The sequence below is a fragment of the Gavia stellata genome, chromosome 3 (genome assembly GCF_030936135.1).
Source record: "Gavia stellata isolate bGavSte3 chromosome 3, bGavSte3.hap2, whole genome shotgun sequence".
Classification (NCBI taxonomy): Eukaryota; Metazoa; Chordata; class Aves; order Gaviiformes; family Gaviidae; genus Gavia; species Gavia stellata.
In genome coordinates, this window is record NC_082596.1 from 9,219,217 (window position 1) to 9,232,560 (window position 13,344).

General features: G+C 40.2%; 1 protein-coding gene across 1 annotated transcript in view; it reads right to left on the minus strand.

The window, feature by feature from the left end:
• The window catches only part of TG (thyroglobulin), a 157,727-nt gene that overhangs the window by 120,202 nt on the left and 24,181 nt on the right, over positions 1 to 13,344 (minus strand). Inside the window, exons 17-20 of the mRNA XM_059815276.1 lie at positions 10,244 to 10,453; positions 7,840 to 7,994; positions 7,210 to 7,366; positions 3,072 to 3,296 (exon numbers count right to left, since the gene is read on the minus strand). Coding sequence (XP_059671259.1) covers positions 3,072 to 3,296; positions 7,210 to 7,366; positions 7,840 to 7,994; positions 10,244 to 10,453 — 747 coding nt within the window. The remainder of the gene's footprint in view (positions 1 to 3,071; positions 3,297 to 7,209; positions 7,367 to 7,839; positions 7,995 to 10,243; positions 10,454 to 13,344) is intronic.

Below are 13,344 nucleotides of genomic sequence, written 5' to 3' on the forward strand. Positions count from 1 at the left end.
CCTAATGCTTGCACTGCTCTTTTCTTCCTCCAGGGATACTGGAAAACTTCGGGATATCAGATCCTTGATCTAGATTATTAGAAATGAAGTCTTGAGCTGCCAGCTCAGCTATAAATCTAGCACTTTATTTGATTTGGGTTATGCTCTGCTCAAAGCAACTCCGATAGAATTGCCAAGCATTCTAAATAATAAAAGGAACCAGCATAAAAAAATGTAATAAACCAAAGATAACTCACAAACAGGCTTCAGGCTTTCTCCTGAAATAAATGGGAGAGAAGGGTTGAGCTGACAAAGCTGTCTCCTGGACAGTTTCCAACTCTCTTCTTTTTGACTCACACCCTAGCAAGGAAAGTGTATTTTGTCCCTTTAAAATTAAGCTAAAATAAAACTGATACCTCAGACTCTTCATAAATACCTGTGGGGCAAAGTAACTCAGTGTAAGACTGAGACAAAGAAAAAATGTCACATCAGAAAAACTAACACATGATAAATGTTACCCATTTTACAGGCAGGAAAACATGAAACTAAGCTACAATAGATGCAAGCCCGAAGAAACAGATGACTGTAAGGAAAATACGTGAGATGAAGAGGCAGGTTCATGCAAGCTTCATGTTCCTAAATGAAAATACTACGTTTACTGAGAACACCAGAAAGCTGCTACTGCTAAGAGCTGTCCATGCTTCCTGAAGCAAGGGGAAATGTCACTTACAGTGAAATGAAAACAAACATTTCAGTAAGTTCAGGATCTGAAAAGACAATTTTTATTTTAACAACATGGTGGAACAGGAAAAGGAAGAGAATAAAGAAAGAATCCTTGTCACCATCACAGATGATACTTCGATTTCTGTAATCACAGGTGATACTGCTTACTACTAGTCCCTATTATCAGTAGAGAAACAGACCCAGACAGGATAAATGACCAGACTACATATCCATAATGCATATCTATAACTGAAATAAATAAATAGATAAATAATCTATATCTTAAAGGAATCAGAAACAGAATTCCTAAATCCCCTGTTTAGAATAAATTATGCATTTCTACTACACAAACCAGTGTCCAGCAGCATGTCTACCATGACATCTTAGAATACAAAATCTCTGCCAAAAGCTGGAGCAGAAACTGTCTCTATTCCACATCTCTATGACAAGTCTGTTTTACTGAGTGCCTTTTTCTACAGCTAGCTGGTCCAAATAGGTATAAACTAACTTACAAGGCGAATTAATTAACTGCTTTCTAGAGGCCTTTATCCCTGGCAGAAAATATTTGGCAGAAAGATCAAATTCTTTGTAAGTTCTTCTGCTCTAAGTGATGGACTCTATTTAATAAATAATGATACCTTTAATCAGTAAAAGAGTACATCTTGTTAAGTAACTGCAAGTTGTTACAGACTCCAGATTCTCAGTAGGAATTAATCTCTTTTCTGCAGGGTGTATTTAAATAACCAAAATCTGAAGTGTTTCAGACTATGGAGATGAACTGAAACTGTGGTCAATTTATCCTTAAAGGTCCAAGCTGGAAACTGCAGCAGTTCAGAACTGATTCAGCACTTGATTACTTTAAAGCCCTTCCCCAGGCATTAGGAAGCTCTCCTAACTTAAAGAGAACCACCATACCAAGCAGGGAGCTAAGTTGTTTTCACATATTTTGATTCTCTCTTAGGTCTCTAACTTAATCACAGAATCACTAAGGTTGGAAAAGACCTGTAAGATCATCAAGTCCAACCATCAACTAACACCACCATGCCCACTAAACCATGTCCCACAATGCCTCGTCCACATGTTCCTTGAACACCTCCAGGGAGGGTGACTCCACCACCTCCCTGGGCAGCCTCTTCCAGTGCTTCACCACTCTCTCCGTAAAGAAATTTTTCCTAATATCCAGCCTGAACCTCCCCTGGCACAACTTGAGGCCATTTCCTCTTGTCCTATCACTTGTCACTTGGGAGAAAAGACCAACACCCACCTCTCTGCAACCCCCTTTCAGGTAGTTGTAGAGAGCGATGAGGTCTCCCCTCAGCCTCCTCTTCTCCAGACTGAACAACCCCAGTTCCCTCAGCCGCTCCTCATCAGACTTGTGCTCCAGACCCCTCACCAGCTTCGTCGCCCTTCTCTGGACATGCTCCAGCACCTCAATGTCCTTCTTGTAGTGAGCTGCATAATGTTGAAGTTTTCCCATCTGAAAATATTCCTCATTTTGGAAAACTTACCCAATACCTGCTACTGTTGATCTTATACCTAGAAGTGGTACATCACTCTCCTCTGTTCCCGAAAAAAAAAGCTAGACATAGTGAATACATCCCAAACGGACATAAGACAGACACAGATTCACTGAGACTAACTGGGCCAATGAGAACAATGAGGGTTGCACTGTAGGAGGGCTGATGTTGACAGAAACAAGGGCAGGGCTGTTAAGGCAAAGGCTCTTTGGCAGCATGACCTGGTACACAGGAGTGCTAGGCACAGCCACGGGGATCTGTCGAAGAGGTAGGTTTGGCAGCCCTAAGCAGGTTGTTGGCAGAAAGGCAGCCCATTCCAGGGAAGCAGACTAAACAAGAAAAGAAGATGAAAAGAGGGCAGAAGTGCAATCAGGTCTGGGTGTTGGCCAACACCAAGAAAGCTTCCATCTGAGCTGGCTGGACTTGGCCCAGGAATTCACAATCTCAGGACTTTGGCCATTTCTGCATCTAGGTTTCTGTTCGGGGTAACGTATCATTATCTGAAGTTCTGGCTTCAGATTATCTTTGTGAAAACTTCCTATTAAGGATCACATACGTTACAGAAAGATCTTCTAATACCGGACAGATCTAAAAAAATCCCTAAAAATGTTTGCAAAACCTTCTATACTATGTCAGTGCCATGACACCTATTTCCAAACCATTGGTTCAACGCAAGGACCGAACAGTAAGCAAAGCACTAACTCCCCTTTCTCCTCAGATTTGTCATTCATGTTGGTGCTTCACGCCTTTCTCATATTAATCATAAACACAAGTTCACTGATGATTTTCTAACTTTAGCTTTATACTGATTCCTAACAGCATCAAAGAAGGGAAAGCTATACTGAGACATACCACATCCTTGTGAATTTGGGACTGCTTTCCCAGGAGATGAAGTTCTTCGAAACCCGCTTCTGCATCCTAGCTGCACACTTGGGGACAGATCAAACTCTTCATCGCGGGGAAAATCAATGAAAGAATCTCCTAGGAATTGCTTGGAGTCCAAATGCAGCAGAAAACCACCATCCTTAATCTCTTTTATAAATGCTCCAATGAGGTTTTCTCCAACAATTGCATTTTCTACAAGGGGAAAAATGCACCAAGATAGCATGAAAGAGATTTCCAATATGGGAATGCATTACCACACAGAAACTGATGAACTTCTTAAGTTAAAAACATAAGCAGATACAGAAATACATTAGCAAATAGCAGACAAGAATGAATCTGCACAGTGTCTATCAGATTAAAGTCCTAATCTCAATATATGTAGAGGGTGCTAAAGAAAAACCAAAAAAAAACCCAACAAAAAATGGCATATTCAAAAACTAAAGCATCAGAGAACAAAATTTGATTTCTGAGTTACAAAAATTCAGCAGATGAAAACCAGGTTTATCTGACATTCAGATTTAATTTATTCCCATTTTTTTCAATGGGTATCATTTGCTTCTTTTTCAGCATTTTGTTGGCTTGTTTTGGAAGGCCAGCATCTGTAACAATATAATAATCACCTTCCATCACACTACTGATATTCAACATATCACCTATGCAACAGACATGCTTTTCACAATTGCTGAATCTGGCATTTAAAGCTGGAAAACAGTGAGTACCTTTCCTACTCTCTATACTCTTAGTTGCCCAGACAGCTTCCTTTCTGATGACTTGCGCAAGGACAATTTTCAGTGCTCAGTCAAGAGCGAATTTCCGAGTTTGGCTGGACCAGAAGTACTACAAGCACAGTGTTCCCAGCGGATTTTATTTGGTATCACTTTCTGTTTATCCCTGCAGGCTTTATGGCATTGAATGAAATGTTGCTGTGGTTTACTGCTTTAAATTTGCAAGACAAGGGTCTCCTGCAGCTACAGGTGATGGGCAGCAAACAGAAAGTTCTACACACTATGCTTTGAATTTTGCAAGTACATCAACAACCTTGGATGTTGAATTTTGACAGGGAGGATGTTACATACATAAAGAGAGCGTGAGGAAGGTTACAGCTTCACGCTGTATTGTTTTGTGACTGATGCGTCCAAGGCAAATAGCTGAGGGTAGTGCTGCCGCCTTCTCATGCCGTGAGTTTCCCGACTTTGCGCTGCAGCCCAGGGGTGGCTTTTCAGTTGTGAGAGGATAGAATTTCACAGCCAGGCACAAGTCTCCGGCAACGCAGCGCTGCCCTCCTGCCCGTGCTGAACGGACCACAGACATACGATGCTTTTTCTGAAAGACCATCCTAGACCTTTAATACTGAAAGCGTAGGTGCCCTCTCTTCCTGAATGTTGGTCCGTAGCCGACTGCTGTCATGTAGATGTTGTTTCCCCCTTTGCAGAGGAGGGACCTGAGGTTTTTACACTTACGGGCTAAAGTGAACGGACCTCGCATTAGAGCTGACAGCTGTATCCTCGTATTCTCAGTGCTCTGTTTCCTCCAGCTTTGAGCAACCTATCCTTCTGCTGCACTGACACATACTATAATCGACAAAATAGCACTTAGTTTTGTTCGATCCCAGGCCAAAATGATACTTAGTTTGTGAGGAAGTAATTGGAGATCACAACATAACCAACAACACTTTGCAAATGTTTTGCCAGAAATTGTCTCATAATTGAAAGCAGGAATAAGCAGATTAGCTTTTTATTCAAGCAAATATCCTTCCAAATTGTCTAGCTGTAGCAGAATTAAAAATAACCTTGAAATGACAGCTGGAGGAAACTCACACGTAGAAAAGAAGCAAACAGTCATACCAGTAAGAATCCACTTAGGTCTGTTCAATTTGCTTTAGTCTAAAATGTTCCCCTGTATTGAAAAGTTCTCAACACTATCACTAAATGAGACTCTCCTATGACCACACTATGTATCCATGAATATATGGTATGGTCCAAGATGAGCTTCCCAGGGCCTTCAGCATGCTCTAAAGCATGGCAAATGCAACAGTGCTTCCCCAGTTTTGCTCCTGTTTTGCTACACAATTTTGGCAATTCGCATCTCATATTTTGTTAGATTTACTGGAACCTGGTATACCTTTAGGGACCTGGACTTCTGGGGGGACAATACATTTTTTCACATACAGAAATAACCTGCAAATAGTTGCATCCTGTGTTGTGCAGTGGGAAGAAGTCTGATTTAGGGTTTGCTCCTGTTGAACAAAACACTAATTTTGATGTGAGAGGGATCACACCGTTACCCAGAGTTTATACTGGCCAATGAGAAAGTGAGAGAAAAGAGAAAGAAAAAAAGTAAATTTATTCTTTTTTTTTCTTTAAGGAAAATACAGAGCACAAAGACATAGGTTGAAATATCAGTTGTATAGAGCAGGGACTGATTTCCTCCAATCTCACTGATGGGAACTGTTTACTGTATGTTCATCTACCAAAAGCTCATTTTTATAACCATTAGTAATTTTGCCTGTTGAACAGAAAAGAGATAAGTTTTTGCAAGTGTTCCTCACTGTTTTAGAGCTGAGGCCTAAGCTACAAAGCATAAGATCCTTCAGGAAGGGATTTGCACAGCCTCGGAATTTAATACATGAAAAATATCTGCAAGAAAAAAAAGTAATGAAGCATTCATGAGTGATTTAGGTTTGAGGCTCTTCATTGGGAACATATGCACGCTGAGCTTCTGTTTAGCAATTCTTTTCTCAGCTACTTCAAGAGCAAGACTTCTCATTTACTCGTAAAGAAGCTAGGAAAATAACAAAGCTATTTTAGTAATGTAGATTTTCAAGTCAAAGAGCCAATTTGCTCACTCTGTGTAAATACACGAGAAAACACCTCAAACAGAAAGACCCAATGCTGCCTTAGAAGGTAATGGAAGTTGATGGTGCCAAGAGGGTACAGAGAGAAGGTTCCCAGTTGTCTGATCTCCCCAGACTAGACTCATACTGCCTTTTCTGAAACCATACACTTATTGTCTGAAAAGCAATTTTAGTACCACGGGGAAATGGAGAGGGTCAAAAACGTAATGCTCTCAAAGCAGAACACTTTCAAAAGTAAAGTTTACTATAAAACCAGACACACTTATACTTTGATCCACCTTCTGCAAACTGCTTGATTATTCATGCTTCCCTTATAATCTGGAGCAACTGAATGGACATAAACATAAACAGACTGTAAAGCCAGGAACCACACAACCACTGCAGCCGCTGTCTGCATCCCGAAGACTTTTGGACTAGGTTCTGATCAGGCAAAAACTCCTGTAGGGCACAAGTCTCTGAGTGCCAAAGTTAGAGGCAAAGACACGTGCAGGCAGAGTTATTTATATTTAGTGCTGGGAACACCATTGCAGAACAGTAAAACTGGAGAAAAGCTGGCACAGAGGGCATTTGAACTTGGGATATGTATTTTACGTCTTTTATTTTAAAGGGAAACACTTTGAAATAAGCTCCTTACACCACCCCTAACTCCCACCCCTAACACCCCTGGAACCTACAGCAAAGATCTGCCAGTCAGTGGTCTCTGCATAATTGCTCTAGGACTTCTGAGGTAGGGGTCATTCTTTAGTGTCAAAGGTAATGTAACAAATAGAAAAAGGAAAGGAGAAAAAAGAAATAAATGAAAAAAAAGCCTTGGAAGAAATTAGTTATATTTTTGGCAATGTCTGAACTGTGTTTCTCTGAGTCCAACCCAATAAGGAACACAATCTTTTCCACCACTGAGGACCTGCCCACTGGAAATTAACATCTGGGACAGTTCAGCTCATGCCCAATAAAGTAATTTTCAATTTCAGTTAAAGAAGCTGGGAGAGGCAGTCCTATCTGAAAGAAACATTCAATTATAGCTCCTTTCCACTGTGCAGTCACAGCCTGAAAAGATAAATATATCAACACCACAAGCTCAAAACCACAAATCCAGCATTATACAGACTCTCTCCGTGAGCATAAATGGTCTCCGTGAGCATTTATGCTACCTTGTTAGTGTCTCCTGAAAGCAGACACAGGGAAGCAAAACAATTAATTCACAGAATTCACAGCTTAATTCACAGACATATCAGAGGGAAAAAAACTTACCAATATCATGTAAGTCAGGGAGAGAAGCTGCCGGGATGTTTTCCAGCTGAGTCCTCCACGTGACGTTCACCCCCAGGCGGTCCACGCTCAGGCATTCAACATAGATGGTGGAATCATCACAGACAGAAACCGAGCCGGTATTTCCAAATGCATTTACCTTGAATTCAATATTAAATGAAACCACGGTTAGTTGCCTTTCCCTATTCAATTGCACTGTGCTATGCTCAAAAGCAACATTTTCAAAAGGGCCTGTAAAAACAGAAGTAGAAGTAGGAAAATATAATTTTAGCAGGTTGTTTACTCACTGTAAGAATAGTCAAAGGGTTCTCTTCTATCAAAATATATTTTTAATAAATATTGGACTGATGTGATATGACTTCTATGGCTACAATTAAGCTGATCTGCCGATGTGGGGTCAGTGAGACCGAACATCCTATTTTCCCAGCCATCCACATGAGAGTGCTGCCAATCTTGACAGATTTCATGGCATTTTCTGGTCTTCCACCTCTCTCAAACAGGCAAAGTTCTACTTTGTCTCTCACTCGGTTTTTTTAATACAAAAAACCCCAAAACAACCAGTCACCAAACAAAAAACCCCACCAACAACAGACAATAAGGAATTGAAATTACCTGGAGGTGACATAAACCACGAGCCTTCAACTCATCTAAAATAAATATCTGGAATGCCTGGAGTAATCCAGAGTAGTCAGAACTACAAGTCTTCTCAGGAGGCAGTAGTAGCTGAAAGTGTGTTTGAGCTTGGACTGTCTGAAGTAATTGGAGCTCTAAAAAATAAGTAGAAAGGGCATTTAGTAGCCTCACCATTTAATGTGGGAACTGACTTTCAAAGTTACTTTGAGAAAAGACAACATTGATTTGGCATTTTGACCTTGCATCAATAACAACTCCCCATTTCTAGGTGAAAGCAGTAGAGTTGACCGTAGTAAATAATAAGCAGCAAGGGTCATGCTTGATAAATATATAGGTTGTGCGTTAAAAAAAAAGCCAGGTGATACAGTTATATAATAATAAAGAGATATTTTACATTGGAGCACTAACTCACAGAAGGATAAGGAAAAATATGGATCATTAATGATGACCTTTTATAAGCCTTGGCACATAGGAATTTCCAGAGAACTAGATGAAGGTTGACGTTATGCCAATACTTAGAAAAGAAACAGGAAGACAGGAATTATTGACCTGTCAAGCTCTGCTTCTCTGAGACACAATCATGAAAGAACTTCTATTAAAAAAGGAATTAAATGATTAAAGCAATTAATACTAATTCAAACAGGCTTTCAGAAGCCTAGCTTGTCAAATTAACTAGGAATCAAGTTTTAGGAGAGAATAAATTTGATTGCATAATAATGGTGTTGATATGGACATCTACAAGGGCCTTCCAATTTTTTGATAGCAAACCAAAGAGATGCTAATCACACAAATTGATGAGAAACCTGTGAGCTCATCAGTCACAAAATGAAAATCTATTTAACCAGTTTTTAGCCAGAATAAAAAAGGTGCAAATTCCTTGTGTCCACTGGAGTCACGCTGATCCCAGGCTTCATGGAGGCTTTGTTATCTCAGATTCAGCACAGCAGTGATGCTGTGATGCCACTTCCAAATGGAGCTGGCTCTTATCCCACCAGCCTGGAGAAGCGGCAAAGCTCTCCCTCATTCACTCCTCTACAGACCTTCACTGCAACACATACAAGTGTCACTGCTGGAGCGTCCCTCACTCCCAAAACAAGTAAGCGTGGCAAAGCCTGGAGAGCATCCAAGGAGAATGGTGGGAGGGACAAGAGGACACAAAAGCTTGCTGCTTCCTGCAAGGCACAAAGCCCTCTATCTGTTCAGTTTATCAGACAGTAGTTAAGAGCTGACTAAACCACAATCTTTAAGTGTACATATAAGGAACAAGAAATAAGATGTTTAAGAGTGTGGGTAATTACTCATTGGAACAAATTGCTAAGTGTTGTGGTGAATTCTCCATTATCGTGAAGATTATTCAATCACCTTCAGATGTGTTGGGAATTTTTTCTCTCTCCTTAAAACCATGCTCTATTTCAAATACAAATTACTGTGGGAAGTCCTTAGCTTGCATTAAACGGCAGCTTGTATCAGATTGCCACACACTCCCCTCTGGCCTTACAAACAGTATTCAACTGCCATCAGGCAAACATGAAAGTTACTTAACATGTTACAAAAACCTAGCAAACACGATTACAGACAGACAAAAGTCTCAGTCTGAAATTTAAAGCTTAAAATCATTTACACTTGGAATAGAAGACCCAGCGTACAACTGGAAATGTGTCAATACAGCAGTTTCCAGAATGGGTTTAACCCATTCTGGAGATGAAGAGTAGCTGCAAACTTGGCATCAAGATCTGCATTTCTCCAAGTTCAGCACTGCTACAAACTGCTGTTTTGATCAGAATGTATCTCTATTTATCTGAAATAATTGAAAAGGCCAACACTAATATCCAATTACAGGAGCTTTGAATAGACAACTGATTCTTCCAGATTTAAAGTGCCGGCTTTTTCTTGAAAGAAAAATGGTTTGAAACATACCACAAGTCAGCCAACAAAGACAACAATAGTCCTAAAGAACAGACTGCTGCAAAAAGATGCAGAAGTAACAGTGACTTGATTATGCAAATAAACAGTCAAGTTCTGCCAAATTCAAACATCTGGTGCTCATCTGTTCTTCCAGGACTAAGTGGTTCCATCAGAATCACTTCATGGTGCCAGCATCTTTTAACTTGCAAAGAAAAATCTGCATATAGATTGAATAACTATTTATAGCTATATTATTACAGAAAAGCGGGACTGTTTCTGGCATAGGAGCCAGCCAGGAAACAGAGATGAAGATGGCAGAAGACAGGACTAATCTCCTGCACCTTCATTTAGCAACTCCCATATAACTGTTGTGTCCTATTACTGTCATTCACACTGTAGCTTCGTGATGAAAGCGCATTTTTGCACATCTCTTGGCATTGCTCTGCACCGTTCCCAACCCACAGCAGTTCAGACATACTCTGGCAGGCCTGGTAGAGTGGGGCAGCCGAGACCCATCGATGCTGTTGCACATCACACTGAAACGACGTGCTGAGAAAGGCGCTGTGGAAGCCCTGCCGACACACCAGCCAGCACTGCTGAACGCTTGAAGCTTGCCCAGAAATGTTTTCACAAAATACAGCTCCGTTGAGAACAGACGAGGCACCGAATGGCAGAGCACACTGCGGACCTTTAGGCACATGAGAAATGGGATATATTAGTGGCATACTATGAAGCACTTCTAGTAAAAAGTCCGCATAACCCTGATATCAACGGAGAAAACCTAGACAGCACTCTGTGCCTTTCCCACTTATCTCAACTTGGATCTGGTTTGATGCCAGCATGGTTCAGTTTGCTAAAGCTGATGAAAAAACACATGTTGACTCTGATGGGTAATGCACTGAGTCCAGAAATCTACATGCATTGTTTCTAAGAACAAATAATTCTAAAACAGTCATGAATAAATGTAAGCAGGAAATGAGAAGAAGGTTTCTAACCATCAGCAGAACAAACCTTTACAAAAGTTATCCAGTGGAAATAGGCAGGGCCAAAAAACCCCAAATCTCAGTTCCCTTTAGAGTGAAGTTTGAAAACTTTAAGATGAGGAGCTTATGACTATAGTGTCTTCAGCAGCACCAGGATGTTTCTGGTGACTCAGCAGATCCTTAACAGTAGTATACAGTTTTGGAGTTGGAACACAAAGTTTGCCCTATGAACTCACTCTGCATCAATACAGTCATTTCAACCCTGCTAGCCCACCGTTAGCAGACTAACTACAATGATAATTAATTTCTACTAATCAGTACAAACCAACTGCTACACTCAATATTAGCCAAATCCCAACCTAATTACTGAATATACCTAGTAATAATGAAACACTTCTGAGTTCTAGAGCTGCAAAATATAGGAAGAAAAACCACTTTCTCACTTAGAAATAAATATGAAGAAAAAGGTCTTCTCATATCATACAATTCACTTGCTTGGTGTATGTATAGAACATTTTCCAAATACCAATGCTCAGATCAGCCCCAACCTCCCTAGTCACTGGAGGAAGGCAAACACCGCTGGTGGTTCAGGTGTGAGCAGCCTCTCTCTTCCCTTCTGGTGGAGATAGAGATTAATTCCTTAACTTAGCAGCCACTTCAGTTAACGCTTAAAGCATTGCAGGATGAATCTGGGATCCAGTGTGCACAGTACGTCTTTGTTTTCCAACCCTGAACATTTCAATGCCAAAATAAAAGGTTTTCATATCTGTCTCTCTGAGTTGCCAAATGCATTTTTTTTCCAAGTCTCCTTTATAGCGTCTTTTTCTGCAATAACTCTGTAAATGGGGCCACTGCATTCCTCCTCTTCGCTCACCGACCCTGTAGCCAATCTCTTTTTCAGTAAAGGTGGAAACCTGGCATCCTTGGTTAACAAACTTTTAATAAACCTCCTGAGATTTTAGGACCAAAGATATCACTGTAAAAGAGATAGTAATACTTACCCTGACCAATGTAAATTACATCCACCATTATGTGTAAATTATATTAATATCTCTTAATACAAAGTATATAAAAACCAGTCTATGTCTCTCTATTGCTCTAACACATTTCTATATCCAGCAAGTCAAATCCAGCCTCAGCCATATGCTGCAACAGTCTTTTGCTGTCTGTTCCAATGAGAGCTGGTATGTAAACTAGAAAAATAACCAGCCCCCAAAACATGTGACGGATGGTTTCCTGGTGTGGTTCACAGGTTTCAGTTCATAATCAGTAATTTGTTTATTTACCCCTCTACAGATGTCATCTCATTTACTATCGTTATCAAGCCTGCACCATTTTGTCATTCTTCTAGATCTGGACCAATTTCTCGGTCCTGTAAGAGTGAATCAGAATCCAGTTGAATATTGGCACTTCTTTCATAGATGTTTCTAAAGATTTCTATAAGGAAAATACTGTCTCCAGGACATTCTCTGGACGGTGCTCTCTCCTCTATCTCCAATCAGAGCTGTGGGAAATGGACATGAGAATGGGAGATGCATGTGAGGACTGCTAGGATACTTGGCATCATCTCTTCAGTGCACGTCAACTAGAAAAAGTTGGATTCTACCACTGATGGAAATGATTAAGCTAATGAAAACCTCATTGCACGCACTGGGCACTGTGAAGTTATTACTTGCTATTTACAGCTGTCTGTTCTGATGTTGGAGGAGAAGGTTATCATATTTTCCCACCACAAGAGCTTATTTTGCTGGTAGACAAGATCTCCAAGATAGTGAGATAGTACTCCCTTCCCTTTTTTCTGAACAATTATTAGTAGTTCCGAGGACTAGAGGTATAAGGCTGGATAGACTGAGGGGGAAAATAACTTTTGCTTCTTTATTCTTACACAGTAACTAAGTTCTTTAGCATGAAAAAGTTCCATTGCTATTTCAAAATCCAGGAAAATCATTAAAGATTATTTCAATTATATTTCTAGGCAGAAAATAACAAACAGCTTTCAGTAAAGCCAGGTTTCCACTATATTTTCTAATCAGTTCTCTCTCTCAGCTCAGTCTTTTAAAAAAGAAAGGTCATTAATCATTCAGTCACTGTTTCCTCTGGGAAAAGTACAGCATTACAGGATCCCAAGAAACATTAGATTTGCACACAAAATGTAAAATCATCTTAGGGGTGTATCTCGGGGTACACCTACACCCTCCTTAGAATATATTCCATAAATTCCCTTGGAATTTAGGGGGAAATCTAGAAAATGAGCTCTCATGGTGGTAGTTTCCAAGTTGGTTGAGGAGCTATCAAATTGACTAAAATGCCTTACAGCTGGTTAGGCTGACACAATCGAGTATTTGGTTGGTGAGCATGTGTTGCTCTTTACATAGCAGAATCACAAAAGGAAACTGAAGCAATTTCTTGTCATGTAGTCTCGTTTTCCTAAATCTACCAACAGCTCTCATTTAAAAAACCCAAAGAACTATGGAAACAGTAGTGTCCTGCAGGCACTAGTTGGAGGTTTTCTTTTTATATCTCTAGGTTCCAATAATCATTACACTTTTGAGCATAGCCTTGTAGAAAATTTAATTTGGTTTGCTTCACCTTCAGT